The sequence below is a fragment of the Lonchura striata genome, chromosome 31, assembly GCF_050655825.1.
Source record: "Lonchura striata isolate lonStrDom1 chromosome 31, ASM5065582v1, whole genome shotgun sequence".
NCBI classification, from domain to species: domain Eukaryota; kingdom Metazoa; phylum Chordata; class Aves; order Passeriformes; family Estrildidae; genus Lonchura; species Lonchura striata.
The window spans coordinates 8774056-8788687 of record NC_140733.1 but is presented as its reverse complement, the minus strand read 5'-3'; the positions used below and the strand labels follow the sequence as shown (position 1 = coordinate 8788687).

The 14632-nt window shown below is 67.7% G+C and overlaps 2 protein-coding genes across 2 annotated transcripts; both read left to right on the top strand.

Annotated features, from left to right (window-relative positions):
- Positions 1 to 57: 57 nt before the first annotated feature.
- LOC144247924 (protein ZNRD2) lies at positions 58 to 2791 on the top strand. Its single transcript, XM_085563945.1, has 4 exons — positions 58 to 119; positions 352 to 464; positions 1026 to 1095; positions 1559 to 2791. Exons 1-4 carry the CDS (start codon positions 104 to 106, stop codon positions 2062 to 2064), a joined length of 705 nt encoding a protein of 234 aa, XP_085420071.1. The 5' UTR covers positions 58 to 103; the 3' UTR covers positions 2065 to 2791.
- Positions 2792 to 3620: 829 nt separating this feature from the next.
- LOC146764873 (EH domain-binding protein 1-like protein 1) lies at positions 3621 to 14610 on the top strand. The gene is made up of 15 exons (XM_085563659.1): positions 3621 to 3816; positions 5487 to 5544; positions 6059 to 6154; positions 6473 to 6625; positions 7209 to 7381; positions 8337 to 8467; positions 8612 to 8706; positions 9291 to 9439; positions 9845 to 9893; positions 9990 to 10763; positions 11508 to 11613; positions 12668 to 12767; positions 12998 to 13071; positions 14026 to 14140; positions 14352 to 14610. The coding sequence occupies exons 1-15, from the start codon at positions 3713 to 3715 to the stop codon at positions 14437 to 14439; spliced, it is 2265 nt and encodes a 754-aa protein (XP_085419785.1). The 5' UTR covers positions 3621 to 3712; the 3' UTR covers positions 14440 to 14610.
- Positions 14611 to 14632: the final 22 nt, after the last annotated feature.

The following is a 14632-nucleotide window of genomic DNA, read 5'->3' as shown; positions in this document are numbered from 1 at the left end:
TTTGGCGCCCGGAGCTCATTTCGCAATCCCGCGTCGCTGTTTGCCCGGTCTCGAGTGGCTTTTGTGACGTCATTTCCTGCGCGACGCCGTCTCCGCAGCGGCCATGGCGCTGAACGGCGGTGAGGCACCGGCGGGACCCCCGGGATCCCCCCTCAGCACCGGGACTCACCCCGGACCCCCCCCCCCGCCACCGGGACCTTCCCGGGAACCCCCCGTGCCCCTTCCCGCCCCTCCGAGTCCCCCTCAGCTCATCCCAGCCCCCTTAACCAGCCCTCCCCGTGGTTTGGGACCCCCCCCCGGTAACCGTGACCGCCCCCCGGTAACCGTGACCGCCCCCCGGTTCCCCCCCAGGCGCGGACGAGGCCGAGGCGCGGCGGGAGCGGCTGGACCGGGCGAGCCGGGCCATGGGGGCGCTGCTGCTGCGGGGGTACCGAATGCTGGGGAGCTGCTGCCCGGAGTGCGGGGTGAGCGGCGAGCACCGGGACCCCCCGGGGGAACACCGGGAACACCGGGAACTCCCCGGGACAGCACCGGGAACCCCCCCGGGGGAACACCGGGAACCCCCCGGGACGGCACCGGGAACCCCCCGGGAGAACACCGGGAACCCCCCGGGGGAACACCGGGAACCCCCCGGGGGAACACCGGGAACTCCCCGGGGGAACACCGGGAACCCCCCGGGGGAACACCGGGAACTCCCCGGGACAGCACCGGGAACCCCTCGGGACAGCACCGGGAACCCCCCGGGGGAACACCGGGAACCCCCCGGGGGAACACCGGGAACCCCTCGGGACAGCACCGGGAATCCCCCGGGGGAACACCGGGAACCCCCCCGGGGGAACACCGGGAACCCCCCGGGGGAACACCGGGAACCCCCCGGGACGGCACCGGGAAGCCCCCGGGAACAGCACCGGGGACCCTCCTGGGATTGGGAACGGAGGGAGGGGGAGGGACTGGGACCCCCCCCGGTATTTGGGGGGTACCGGAGGGGTCCCGGTGCCCCGTGACGCCCCCGGTGCCCCCCGCAGACGATTCTGCTGCAGGACAAGGAGCAGCGGCTGCTGTGCGTGAGCTGCCAGGAGCCCGAGGAGGGGAACGGTACGGGGGGTTGGGGATTTGGGGGAAATTCGGGGGAAATTGGGGAATTTGGGGGTGAGGGAGGGGAATTGAGGATTTTGGGGGGGAAAGAGGAATTTGGGGGGTGGGGGAGGGACGGGGAGGGTCGGGAATGGGGAATTTGGGGGGTGGGGGAGGAGCTGGGGTGGGAAATGAGGATTTTGGGGGGAGGAAACAACAATTGGGGGGTGGGGGAGGGGAATTTGGGGGGGAATTGTGGATTTTGGGGGTGGGGGAAGGGACGAACCCGGAACAGAAGATGCCGAGGGCGGCAATTTCGGGGGGGGTGGGGGGGGCTGCAAATATTTGGGAGTTTTGGCCCCAAACCCATTTTGGGGTAGGGGGGGGGAGGGGGAGAACCCCAAAATCTGCGCCCCCCCCTCAAACCCTGCCGGAGTTGGGGAGGGGCTCCCTCCCCTCACCCCCTCCCTCCCCTCCCCCGCAGCTCCGCGGCCCCGGCGCGGCGAGGCGGCGGCGGCGGCGGGGCGGGGAGCGGCTCCCGGGGCCACCGGGGCTGAGGGCGACGGCGCCGGGGCCGCGTGTCCCGGTTCTGCCGGTGCCGGGGCCGCGTGTCCCGGTTCTGCCGGTGCCGGGGCCGTTTGTCCCGGTTCTGCCGGTGCCAGGGCCGCGTGTCCCGGTTCTGCCGGTTCCGGGGCCGCGTTCCCCGCCTGTCCCGGTTGTGCCGGTGCCGCGTGCCCCGGCGGCCCCGGTGCGGCGGCGGTGGCGGCGGCGCGGGCGGCGCTGCTGCAGAAGCTGCTCTGGGCCTCCCGGGAGCTGCCCCGCACCGGCTCCGTGGACGGCAGCGCGCGGCTCTGCCGCCTGGTGTGGGACTGCGCCCACGCCCTGCGCGGCCTGCGGGACCTGGAGCCCCCCGGCTGCGCCCCCGGGACGCCCCGAGTGCTCCCGGTGACACCGGACCCCTCCCCGGGACACCCTGAGTGCCCCCGGTGACACCCTGAGCCCCCCCGATGACACCGGACCTTCCTGGTGACACCCCGGGATAATCCGAGCCCCCTGCCAGTGACACCGGGCACCCCCCGGTAACACCGGACCCCTCCCCAGGACGCCCCGAGTGGCCCCGGTGACACCGGACCCCTCCCCGGGACACCCTGAGTGGCCCCGGTGACGCTGGACCCCTCTCCGGGATGCTCCGAGTGCTCCCGGTGACACCCTGAGCCCCCCCGGTGACACCGGACCTTCACGGTGACACCCCGGGATAATCCGAGCCCCCCCCAGTGACACTGGGCACCCCCTGGGACCCCCCCGGGACATCCCGGACCACCCCCCGGTAACACCGGGAACCCCCCCCGGTCACCCCTGAGCCCTCCTGGGACACCCCGGGATCCCCCCGGTCACCCCCGGGACACCCCCGGGACGTCCTGAGGCTTCCCGGTGACACCGGACCCCCCCCCGGTAACATCCCTGAGCTCCCCGGGACACCTCGGGACCTCCCGGGACGCCCCGGGCCCCCCCCGGTAACACCGGGCACCCCCCCGGGACACCCCGAGCCCCCCTGGGACCCTCCCAGGACATCCCGGGCCCCCCCGGTGCCACCGGGACGGAGGCTCCGGTGTGAAACGGGTTCGGGGGGTGTAAAGGGTTAAATACCGGTGAATGCTGGGCTGAAAATGGGGCAAAAAATGGGATTTTTGTAGGAAATAAATCGGCACAAAGTGGATTTGGTGTGAATTGGGGTAAAGGGTTTGGTAAAAATTGGATTTTATAGAGAAAAATCGGTATAAAAGGGATTTTATAGAGAAAAAATCGGTATAAAAGGGATTTTATATTAAAGAATTCGGTATAAAAGGGATTTTATATTAAAGAACTCAGTATAAAAGGGATTTGATATTAAAAGGTTTGATATAAAAGGGATTTTATAGAAAAGGATTTGATATAAAATGATTCTTGGGATAAAAAGTATTTGATATAAAATGAATTTGGGATAAAAGGATTTTATATAAAATAAATTTGGGTTAAAAGGGTTTCATATAAAATTTGGGATAAAAGGATTTTATATAAAATAAATTTGGGTTAAAAGGATTTGATATAAAATTTGGGATAAAAGGATTTTATACAAAATTTGGGATAAAAGGATTTGATACAAAATTTGGGATAAAAAGATTGGATGCAATAAATTTGGGATAAAGTGCATATAAATTGATATAAAATAAATTTGGGATAAAGGGGATTTGATATAAAATCTGGTATAAAAAGGTTTGATATAAAATAGATTCGGGATAAAAAAATTTAATATTTGATATAAATTTGGGATAAAAGGGGATTTGCTATAAAATTTGGCGCAAAAGGGATTTTCTATAAAACGGATTTGGGATAAAATCCTCGATTCGGTGACGAAATGGGAACCAAAACCTCAAACCCGCGGATTTCACCCCAAATTCTCCCGGGGGGGGGGGAGGGGCCGCGCTGGGGGGTGGGGGAGGGGCGGCCCCTCCCCCCTCTCGGATTTCCCACGGGGGGGGGAGGGGCGGAGCTGTCGCGACAGTCGCGATCGGGCGGTGGCGGGAGTGGGGGAGGGGAGGGGGGTGCGGGGCGGATTTTGGGGACCCCCGGGGGGAATTTGGGGATTTTTTGGGGGTCCATGGGGAGCGTCTGGAAGCGGCTGCAGCGCGCGGGGAAGCGCGCGGCCAAGGTTCGCTTCCAGGCGCGCCTGGAGGAGCTGCTGCTCGAGGGGGGGGGCGGCTGGTGAGTGACCCCCCCGGGCACCCCCAAACCCCGGAGGGCACCCCCAAATCCCTGGGACCCCCCCCGGACACCCCCAAATCCCGGAGACCCCCCCCGGACACCCCCAAATCCCTGAGCCCCCCCCCGGGCACCCCCAAATCCCGGAGGGCACCCCCAAATCCCCGGGACCCCCCCCGGTACCACCCCCAAATCCCAGAGACCCCCCCGGGCACCCCCAAATCCCCGGGACCCCACCCGGGCACCCCCAAATCCCGGAGGGCACCCCCGGACACCCCCAAATCCCTGAGACCCCCCCCGGGCACCCCCAAATTCCCGGGACATCCCCGGGACCACCCCCAAATCCCTGAGACCACCCCCCCAAATCCCCGGGACCACCCCCAAATCCCAGAGACCCCCCCGGGCACCCCCAAATCCCCGGGACCCCCCCCCGGACACCCCCAAATCCCAGAGACCCCCCCCCAGGCACCCCCAAATCCCGGAGGGCACCCCCAAATCTCCGGGACCACCCCCAAATCCCGGAGACCCCCCCCCGACACCCCAAATCCCAGAGACCACCCCCCCAAATCCCCGGGACCCCCCCCGACACCCCAAATCCCAGAGACCACCCCCAAATCCCAGAGACCCCCCCGGGCATCCCCAAATCCCCGGGACCCCCCCCAGGCAGCCCCAAATTTCCAGGACCACCCCCAAATCCCTGAGACCACCCCCCCAAATCCCCGGGACCTCCCCCGGGACCACCCCAAATCCCCGGGACCCCCCCTTGACACCCCAAATCCCAGAGACCACCCCCAAATCCCAGTGACCCCCCCCGGGCACTCCCAAATCCCCGGGACCACCCCCAAATCCCCAGGACCCCCCCTAAAATCCGTGGGAGCCCCCAAATTCTTCCAGGGTTCCCCCCAAATTCAGGGTTCCCCCCAAATTCATGGGATCTCCCCACCCCCCCTAATAAAAAACCCCACGGGACCCCCCCCAATTTTCTGAGACCCCCCCCAAAAGTGGGGGAGAGACCCCAAAACCCCCCCGGGAACCCCCAAGTCTTTGAGACACCCCCCCAAAAAAAACTCAGAGACCCTCGGACCCCCAACCCCCCCCCCGGGACCCCTCAAATCAGCGCCCCCCCCTCCCCACACCCCTAAAATCCTTGGGGACCCCCCCAGGACACCCCAAAAGTTCCCCCCCGGGTTCATTTTGAGTTAAAAATCTCCATAAATGGGGTCGGGCTAAAAATAACCCCGGGGGGGGGGCGAACCCCCCCTCCCCTCCCCCCCCGGGGGTGTCCGGTTTCCCCCCCCGGCCCCAAATTTAGCCGCGACCCCCCCTCCGAGGGTGGGGGAGGGGAGGGGGCTCAGTTTGGGGGTCCCGGGGGGGGATTTGGGTGGGGGGGGTGTGAATTTGGGGGTCCCGGGGGAGGGATTTGGGTGGGGGGGTGTGAATTTGGGGGTCCCGGGGGGGGATTTTTGGGTGGAGGGGTGAATTTGAGGGTCCCGGGGGGGGGGGATTTGGGTGGGAGATGAATTTGGGGGTCCCGGGGGGTTTGGGGGTGTGAATTTGGGGGTCCCGGGGGAGGGATTTGGGTGGGGGGGGTGAATTTGGGGGTCCCGGGGGGGATTTTTGGGTGGGGGGTGAATTTGGGGGTCCCGGGGGTCCTGACCCCCCCGCCCCCCCAGGACCCCCGACAGACTGACCGTGGTGTGGAGCCGGCGGCAGCGCAGGGTCTGCTCCAAGGTGGGGGGTCCTGGGGGTTTGGGGGGTCCCGGGGGGCTCAGGGGTGAATTGGGGGGCTCAGGGGAGGTTTGGGGGGGGCTCAGGGATGTTTTGGGGGTTCTGGGGGGCTCAGGGGAAGTTTGGGGGGCTCAGGGGAGGTTTGGGGGGCTCAGGGGAGGTTTAGGGGGGCTCAGGGGTGAATTGGGGGGCTCAGGGGACGTTTGGGGGTCCCTGATGGGGGGTGCAGCCCCGCAGGTGGGAGTTGGGGGGCTCAGGGGAGGTTTGGGGGGCTCAGGGATGTTTTGGGGGGCTCAGGGATGTTTTGGGGGTTCCGGGGGGCTCAGGGATGTTTTGGGGGGCTCAGGGATGTTCCGAGGGGCTCAGGGGAGGTTTGGGGGGCTCAGGGATGTTTTGGGGGTTCCGGGGGGCTCAGGGATGTTTTGGGGGGCTCAGGGATGTTTTGGGGGTTCCGGGGGGCTCAGGGATGTTTTGGGGGGCTCAGGGGTGGTTTGGGGGTCCCTGACGGGGGGTGCAGCCCCGCAGGTGGCAGCCGGGCATCCAGAACCCGCAGCGGGGCATGGTGGTCTGGGTGGTGCCCGAGACCCTCGAGGTGGTCGTGACCCTGTACCGGGTACGTGCGACCCCCCCAAAACACGGACCCCCCCCCCAACTCGGACCCCCCCCAAAACCTGGACCCACCCCAAACCCGGACCCCCCCCCCAAAACCCGGACCCCCCAAAACCTGGACCCCCCCCAAAACACAGACCCCCCCCCAAACCCGGACCCCCCCCCCAAAACACAGACCCCCCCCCCAACCCGGACCCCCCCTCCCCTGTGACCTCCCCTTCCTTGACCCCCACGACCCCCTGACCCCCCCTGCTCCCCCCAGGACCCCCTGACCCCCCCTGTGCCCCCCAGGACCCCCCTGACCCCCCCTGTGCCCCCCCAGGACCCCCAGGCCACCGCCTTCGATGACAAAACCTGGAACTTCCTCGTGGTCAACGTGAGGGGGGCGGGGGCACCCCAAAAACGGGGGAGGCACCCAAAAACGGGATGGGGGGAGCAACAGAAACAATGGGGGGGAAGCCAGGGGGTCCCCGGGGTGACATTGGGGTGACACCGGAGTCACCGGATGTCTCTGGGGTCTCTGGGCGTCCCCCGGGTGTCCCCAAATGTCCTTGGGCATCCCCCAGGTGTCCCTTGGATGTCCCTGAGTGTCCCGAAGTGTCCCATGGGTGTCCCTGGACATCCCCTGGGTATCCCCAAGTGTCCCCTGCTGTCCTTGGGTGTTCCCTGGGAGTCCCCTGGATGTCCCCTGGGTGTCCCCAAATGTCCCCTGTGTGTTCCCTGGGAGTCCCCTGGATGTCCCCTGGGTGTCCCTGGGTGTCCCTGGATGTCCCCTGGGTGTTCCCTGGGAGTCTCCTGGGTGTCCCCAAATGTCCCCTGGGTGTCCCCTGGGAGTCCCTGGGTGTCCCCAAATGTCCCCTGGGTGTTCCCTGGGAGTCCCTGGGTGTCTCCCGGTGTCCCCAAATGTCCACTGGATGTCCCCTGGGTGTCCCCTGGGTGTCCCCGGATGTCCCCGGTGTCCCCAAATGTCCCCTGGGTGTTCCCTGGGAGTCCCTGGGTGTCTCCTGGTGTCCCCAAATGTCCCCTGGGTGTCCCCAGCTGTCCCCCTGTCCCCGCAGGAGTCGCGGGGCCGGCGCTCGGTGGTGGCCGCGGCCCCGCTGGAGCTGGGGCGCCTGGCGGGGCTCGGGGACACCCCGGTGTCCCTGTCCCTGCGCCCCCGCAGCCGCAAGGTGACAACGGCCACGCTGCGCCTGCGGCTGCGCGGGCTCGTCCTGATGGAGGGACACCCCACGTACGCACCGGGGACACCGCGGGAACAGGGGGGACACTGGGGACAGGGGGGACATTGCAGGGACATTGGGGAATTGGGGACATTGGGGACAGGGGGACACTGGGGACATTGGGGAATTGGGGACACTGGGGACAGGGGGACACTGGGGACATTGCAGGGACATTGGGGGACTGGGGACATTGGGTGGACACTGGGAACACCAGGGGGACATTGGGGACACCAGGGGGACCTTGGGGACACCGGGGGGATGTTGTGGACATTGGGGACAGGGGGACACCGGGGACATTGCAGGGACATTGGGGGATTGGGGACATTGGGGGGACCTTGGGGACATCGGGGACAGGGGGAACAGGGGGGATACTGGGGACACTGGGAACACTGGGGACACCGGGGGGACGTTGGGGACAAGGGGACATTGCAGGGACATTGGGGGATTGGGGACAGGGGGGACTTCAAAGGGACATTGGGGACATCAGGGACATGGAAGGGACACCGGGGACAGGGGGGACATTGAGGACGGGGGAGACACTGGGGGATCGGGGACATTGGGGACATTGTGGGGACACTGGGGACATCGAAGGGACAGTGGGAACATCGGGGACATTGTGGGGACATTTGGGATGGGGGGACATTGCAGGGAAATTGGGGACAAGGGGGACACTGGGGACATCGAAGGGACAGGGGGGACATTGGGGATAGTGGGGGACATTAAAGGGGCATTGGGGACACTGGAGGACATCGAGTGGACAGTGAGGGGACACTGGGGACAGGGAGGACATCGAGGGGACACTGGGGGCACACTGGGGCCATGGTTGGGTGAGGGGGCTTGGGGACATTGGGGGAATGGGGACACTGGGGACACTGAGGGGACACAGTGACTTTGGGGACACTGGGGGGGGTCTCGGGGACCCCTCGGGCAGCCCTGGGGACATTGGGGACACTGTCCCCCCCCCAGGGACGAGGACATGCGCAGTGTCACCAGCCTGAGCCCCCCCGGGGACGTGGCCGACCTGGGGGACTTCGAGAGCGACCCCGAGGACGAGGGGGGGGCGCACAGGGCGGGGGGCGCCCCCCCCGCGCCCCGAGGTGGGTCCCCAATGTCCCCAAGGTGTCCCCAAGGGGTCCCCAAGCCCCCCCGGTGTCCCCTCAATGCCGGGGGTGGCTCTGGGTGGGGGGGGAGTGACACCAGCCCACCCCCCCCCGGGGGTCCCTGACCCTCCTCTCCCCCAGCGCCCCCCCCCAGCGGGGACCCCCCCAATTTGGGGACCCGGAGGGACCCCCCGGAGCCGGGGGGGGACCCAGAGACCCCCCCCAAAATCAGCGCGGTGAGTGGCGGGGGGCTCGGGGACCCCCGAATTGGGGGGGGGGGGTCCCATGGGGGTGGGGGGTGTTCTGGCGGACCCCCCCCCTCATTTTGGGTCTGGAGGGGGTCTCAGAGCTTTGGGGGTGCTGTGCCCCCCCTCCGGGGTCTCCAAAAAGGGGGGGGGGGTCCCATGGAGGTGGGTTGGGGCTGTTCCCCCTCCCCCATTTTGGGTCTGGGGGGGGTCTCTGTGTTTTGGGGGGGTCTCTGGGTTTTGGGGGGTCTCAGGGTGTTGAGGTGGGGTCTCTGTGTTTTGGGGGGGTCTCTAGGTTTTGGGGGGGGTCTCTGGGTTTTGGGAGGGCTCTGGGTGTTGGGGGGGTCTCTGGGTGTTGGGGGGGGTCTCTGTGTTTTGGGGAGGGTCTCAGGGTGTTGGGGGGTCTCAGAGTGTGGGTGGGGTCTCTGGGTTTTGGGGGGGTCTCTGGGTGTTGGGGGGAGTCTCTGTGTTTTGGGGAGGGTCTCAGGGTGTTGGGGGGGTCTCAGGGTGTTGGGGAGGGTCTCAGGGTGTTGGGGGGGGTCTCTCTGAGCTGACCCCCCCCCGTGCCCCCCCAGGACCCCCCCGGGGGTCGCGGGGCGCTCCTGGCCTGGTGCCGGGGGGTCACGGCCGGGTACCGGGGGGTCGCCGTCACCGATTTCGGGGGGTCCTGGAGCAGCGGGTTGGGGTTCTGCGCCCTCCTGCACCGGCTGAGACCCCGAGAGATGTGAGGGGGGGGCGCGGGGGGGGAGGGGGGCGGGGGAGGGGCTGGGGGGGCGGGGAGGGGATTTGGGGGGGACATGAGGGGATCTGGGGGGGTCCGGGGGGTCTTGGGAGGGGTCCTGGGGGGGTTGGGGAGGTCCTGGGGGGTTTGGGGGGGACACGGCGGGTCCTGGGGGTTTTGGGGGGGGTCACAGGGGACAGAGGGGACACCCGGGGGGGGTCCTTGAGGGGGGGTTTAGGAGCAATTCGGAGGGGGCACCCATGGGTGAGGGGGGTCAGGGCACCCCGGGGATGTTGGGGGGACCCCTTGGGAATGGGGGAGGACATTGGGGGGGGGGTTTGTGCCACTTGGGGACCCCCCCAATGACCAAAGACCCCTCCCCAATGTCCCCCCCCCAAAACCCCGCAGTGACTTCGAGGCTCTGGACCCCCGGGACCACCGGGGCAACAACAAACGGGTGCGTGGGGGGGGCTGGGGGGCGCGGGGGGGCTCCAGGGCTGGAGACCCCCCCCCACTGACCGCCCCCCCCCCCCAAATCCGTGCCCCCCCCCAGGCCTTCGACGCCTTCGCGGCCCTGGGGGTCCCGCGGCTCCTGGACCCCTCGGACATGGAGACCCCCGACCCCCTGGGGGTCATGACCTTCCTCAGCCAGGTCCGAGCGATCCTGGGGACCCCCCCGGGGACCCCCCCGGACCCCCGGAGTGACATCGCCGAGGGGGGGCCCCAAACGACCCCCCCGGGGACCCCCCCAGACCCCCAGAGCGGCTTCAGCGAGGGGGGGCCCCAAGAGCCCCCCCAGGACCCCCAGACCCCCCCAGAGACAAAAACCGGGACCCCCCCGGGACCCCAAATCAGCGACAGTGAGGGGGGGCCACAAACGACCCCCCCGGGGACCCCCCCAGAACCCCAAATCAGCGACGGCGAGGGGGGGTCCCAAGAGCCCCCCCAGGACCCCCAGACTCCCCCAGAAACCCAAACCGGGACCCCCCTGGACCCCCGGAGTGACGTCAGCGAGGGGGGGCCCCAAATTACCCCTCCCAGGACCCCCCCGGACCCCCAAATCAGCGACGGCGAGGGGGGGTCCCAAGAGCCCCCCCAGGACCCCCAGACCCCCGCAGAGACAAAAACCGGGACCCCCCCGGGACCCCAAATCAGCGTCACCGAGGGGGGGTCCCAGGAGACCCCCAGGGACCCCCCCCAGCTCGGCCCCACCGAGGGGGGGGCGCCCCCAGACCCCCCCGTGGAGGGGGAGCCCCCCCCGGACCCCCAGACTGACCCAGCCGAGGGGGGGCCCCCGCCCAGCCCCCCCCGGGACCCCCAAAATGCGGCTGGGAAGGGGGGGGGCTCCCCCCAGCCCCTCCAGGACCCCCCCCCAGCCTTTGGGGAGGGGGCGGCCGGGCCCGGACCCCCCCCCGGGCCCGTGGGGGTGGGGAGGGGTCTCCCCACGCCCCCCCCCCGCTCCAGGAGCCTCCCCCGCCTGCGGGACCCCCCCCCGAAGGTGAGGACCCCCCCCCCAGAGCCCCCCTGAGCACCCCAGGGTGGCCCCCACTGACCCCCCCCCCCCTCTGTCCCCAGGGTGACGCCGGGACCCCCCCCGCCCCTCCCCCCGCCGGTCAGTGCGGGGGGGGCGCGGCCGTGGGACCCCCCCGGGGGGGTCCGGGGTCACCCCCGTGGCCCCCCCCAGAGACCCCGAGAGAGCCCCCGGAGCCCCCCGAGGAGGAGAGCGGGGTAGGGGACACGGGGGGACACGGGGGGGACCCTGGGGACAATGGGGGACACGGGGGGGCAGGGACACCCATGGGTGACAGGGACAGTGGGTGGCCCTGGGGTGGCTCTGGGTGACCCCAATGTCCCCACGGGTGACAGGGACAGTGGGTGGCACAAGGGTGGCTCTGGGTGACCCCAATGTCCCCACGGGTGACAGGGACAGTGGGTGACCCCGGTGTCCCCATGGGTGACAGGGACAGTGGGTGGTGGCCGAGCTGGTGGCCCCAGGGTGTCCCCGGTGTCCCTGTGGGTGACAGGGACAGTGGGTGGCCCTGGGTGACCCCAATGTCCCCACGGGTGACAGGGACGGTGGGTGGTGGCCGAGCTGGTGGCCCTGGAGCAGGACCAGGCCCGGTTGGACGCTCAGGCCCCGGCGCTGGAGCGGGAACTGCGGGCGCTGATGGACAGCGGTGAGGGGACACGGGGACACTGGGGACACGGGGGACACTGGGGACAGTCTGGGGACATTTGGGAATTGGGGACAGCGTGGGGACATGGGGACACCGGGGGCACAAAACCCACAATATCCCCCTGTCCTCCTGGTGTCCCCACGATGTCCCCAATGCCCCCCAATGTCCCAAATGTCCTCAATGTCCCTGCTGTCCCCGATGTCCCCATGTCCCCAGTTTGTCCTGATGTCCCCAATATACCCAGTGTCCCCAGTATCCCCGCGATGTCCCCAATATCCCCCTGATGTCCCCAACATCCCCGATGTCCCCAACATCCCCGATGTCCCCACTCTCCCCGATGTCCCCAATGTCCCCGCATCCCCAGTTTGTCCTGATGTCCCCAATATCGCCCCAATGTCCCCACTCTCCCCGATGTCCCCAACATCCCCGTGTCCCCAGTATCCCCGCGATGTCCCCAACATCCCCGATGTCCCCCTGATGTCCCCAACATCCCCGGAATCCCCAGTGTGTCCTGATGTCCCCAATATACCCAGTGTCCCCAGTATCCCCCTGATGTCCCCAATGTCCCCAACATCCCCGTGTCCCCAGTATCCCCCTGATGTCCCCAACGTCCCCGGAATCCCCAGTGTGTCCTGATGTCCCCAATGTCCCCAGTGTGTCCCAACGTCCCCAACATTCCCATGTCCCCAGTATCCCTGCGATGTCCCCACTCTCCCCGATGTCCCCAACATCCCCGTGTCCCCAGTATCCCCCCGATGTCCCCAACGTCCCCAATGTCCCCTCAATCCCCACTCTCCCCAACGTCCCCTCAATCCCCAGTGTGTCCTGATGTCCCCGATGTCCCCGATGTCCCTGTGTCCCCAATATCCCCCGATGTCCCCAACGTCCCCGTGTCCCCAGTATCCCCCCGATGTCCCCTACGTCCCCAATGTCCCCTCAATCCCCAGTGTGTCCTGATGTCCCCGATGTCCCTGTGTCCCCACTCTCCCCGATGTCCCCAACGTCCCCGTGTCCCCAATATCCCCCACTGTCCCCAACATCCCCGTGTCCCCAGGCGCGGACCCGGCCCGCGAGGAGCGGCTGCTCCGGGACTGGTTCTCGCTGGTGCAGCAGCGGAATTTGCTGGTGCGGCGCCAGGACGAGCTGCAGCTGCTGTGAGGGGACAGCGGCGACACCGCGGCGACACCGCGGCGACACGGTGGCGACATCGCCGCCCCCGCCCCGTGTCCCCTCTCTCTGTCCCCTCCCTGTGTCCCCCGCCATCCGCGAGGGGACTGCGGGGGGGCTCTGCCAGCCCCGGTGACACCCCTGTCCCCTTGTCCCTCTGTCCCCTTGTCCCTTTGTCCCCCTGTCCCCTTGTCCCCCTGTCCCTCTGTCACCCCAGGGCGCAGGAGCGGGACCTGGAGCGGCGCTTTGAGCTGCTGAGCCGGGAGCTGCGGGGGCTGCTGGGGACGGAGGGTGCGACACGGGGGACACGGGGGGACATCGGGACATCGAGGGGACACTGGGGACAGAGGGGACTCTGGGGACATCAGGGGGGACACTGGGGACAGAGGGTGTGACACTGGGGACATCATGGGGACAGGAGGACATCGAGGGGACACTGGGGACAGAGGGTGTGACTCTGAGGACAGCCGGGACACTGGGGACATCAGGGGGGACATTGGCACATCGAGGGGACACAGGGACATCCAAGGGACACTGGGGACATCCTGGGGACAGGGGGACACTGGAGACAGGAGGACATCGAGGGGACACTGGGGACAGAGGGGACTCTGGGGACATCGGGGTGACACGGGGGGACACTGGGGTCAGAGGGTGTGACACTGAGGACAGCCGGGACACTGGGGACATTGAGGGGACACTGGGGACAGAGGGTGTGACACTGGGGACAGAAGGACATCGAGGGGACAGAGGGGGCACTGGGGACATCGGGGGGACACGGGGACATCCAAGGGACACTGGGGACAGAGGGTGTGACACAGGGGACATCGGGGGGACATTGGGACATCGAGGTGACACTGGGGACAGAGGGGACTCTGGGGACATCAGGGGGACACTGGGGACGGAGGATGTGACACTGGGAATGGGGGGGGACAGTGGGTGACATTGGGGGGACACAGAGACATCGAGGGGACACTGGGGACATTGGGAATGGGGATATTGGGACATCGGGGGGACACTGGGGACATCCAGGGGACACTGGGGACACATCGGGGGGCAGGGGAGGACGAGGGGACATTGGGGACAAAGGGTGGGACGGGGACATGGGGGATGGGGAGGACATGGCGGGGTCGGGGGGACATTTGGGGACACGGACGGTGCCGGGCACAGAAGGAGCCACCGGGTGGAGGGTGGGGGGGACAAAGGGCTTTGGGGACATTTTGGGGGACATTTGGGGACCCCCCCCAGAGTGGCAGAAGCCCCCGGCGCAGCGGCAGCGTGAGCAGCTCTTACTGGAGGAACTGGTGGCACTGGTGAACCGGCGGGACCGGCTGGTGCGGGACCGGCACCGCCGCGAGTCCAGGTGGGGACACCGGGGGGACACCGGGGACACCGGGGGGACACCGGGGAGGGGTCCCGGGGGGTCTCAGGGGGTCCCGGGAGGCGTTTCGGGGGTCAGGAGGGACTGCAGGGTTGGGACGGGGAGGTTCGGGGGGGTTTTGGGGTGCATGGGCAGGGGTCGGGGGGATTTTTTGGGGGGTCCAGCCCTGCCCGACGCCCCCCGACCCCCGCAGGGCGCAGGAGGAGGATGAGGAGCTGCGGCGGAGCCTCGAGCTGCGGCGGCGCCGCTGCGGCCGCAGGGAAACGTGTGGGATCTGCTGAGGGACCCCCAAAACCCCCCGGGACCCCCAAAACTCTCCCGGGACAAACCCCGAGACCCCCAAACCCCCCCCCCCCAGGACCCCCCAGATCCCGGTGGATGCAGCAATAAAAGAGAATTTCTGTGTGAAACCAAATTTGGGGAAACTGGGAGGGACTGGGGGGGGGGGGTCCTGGGACCCCCGGGTGTTATTTG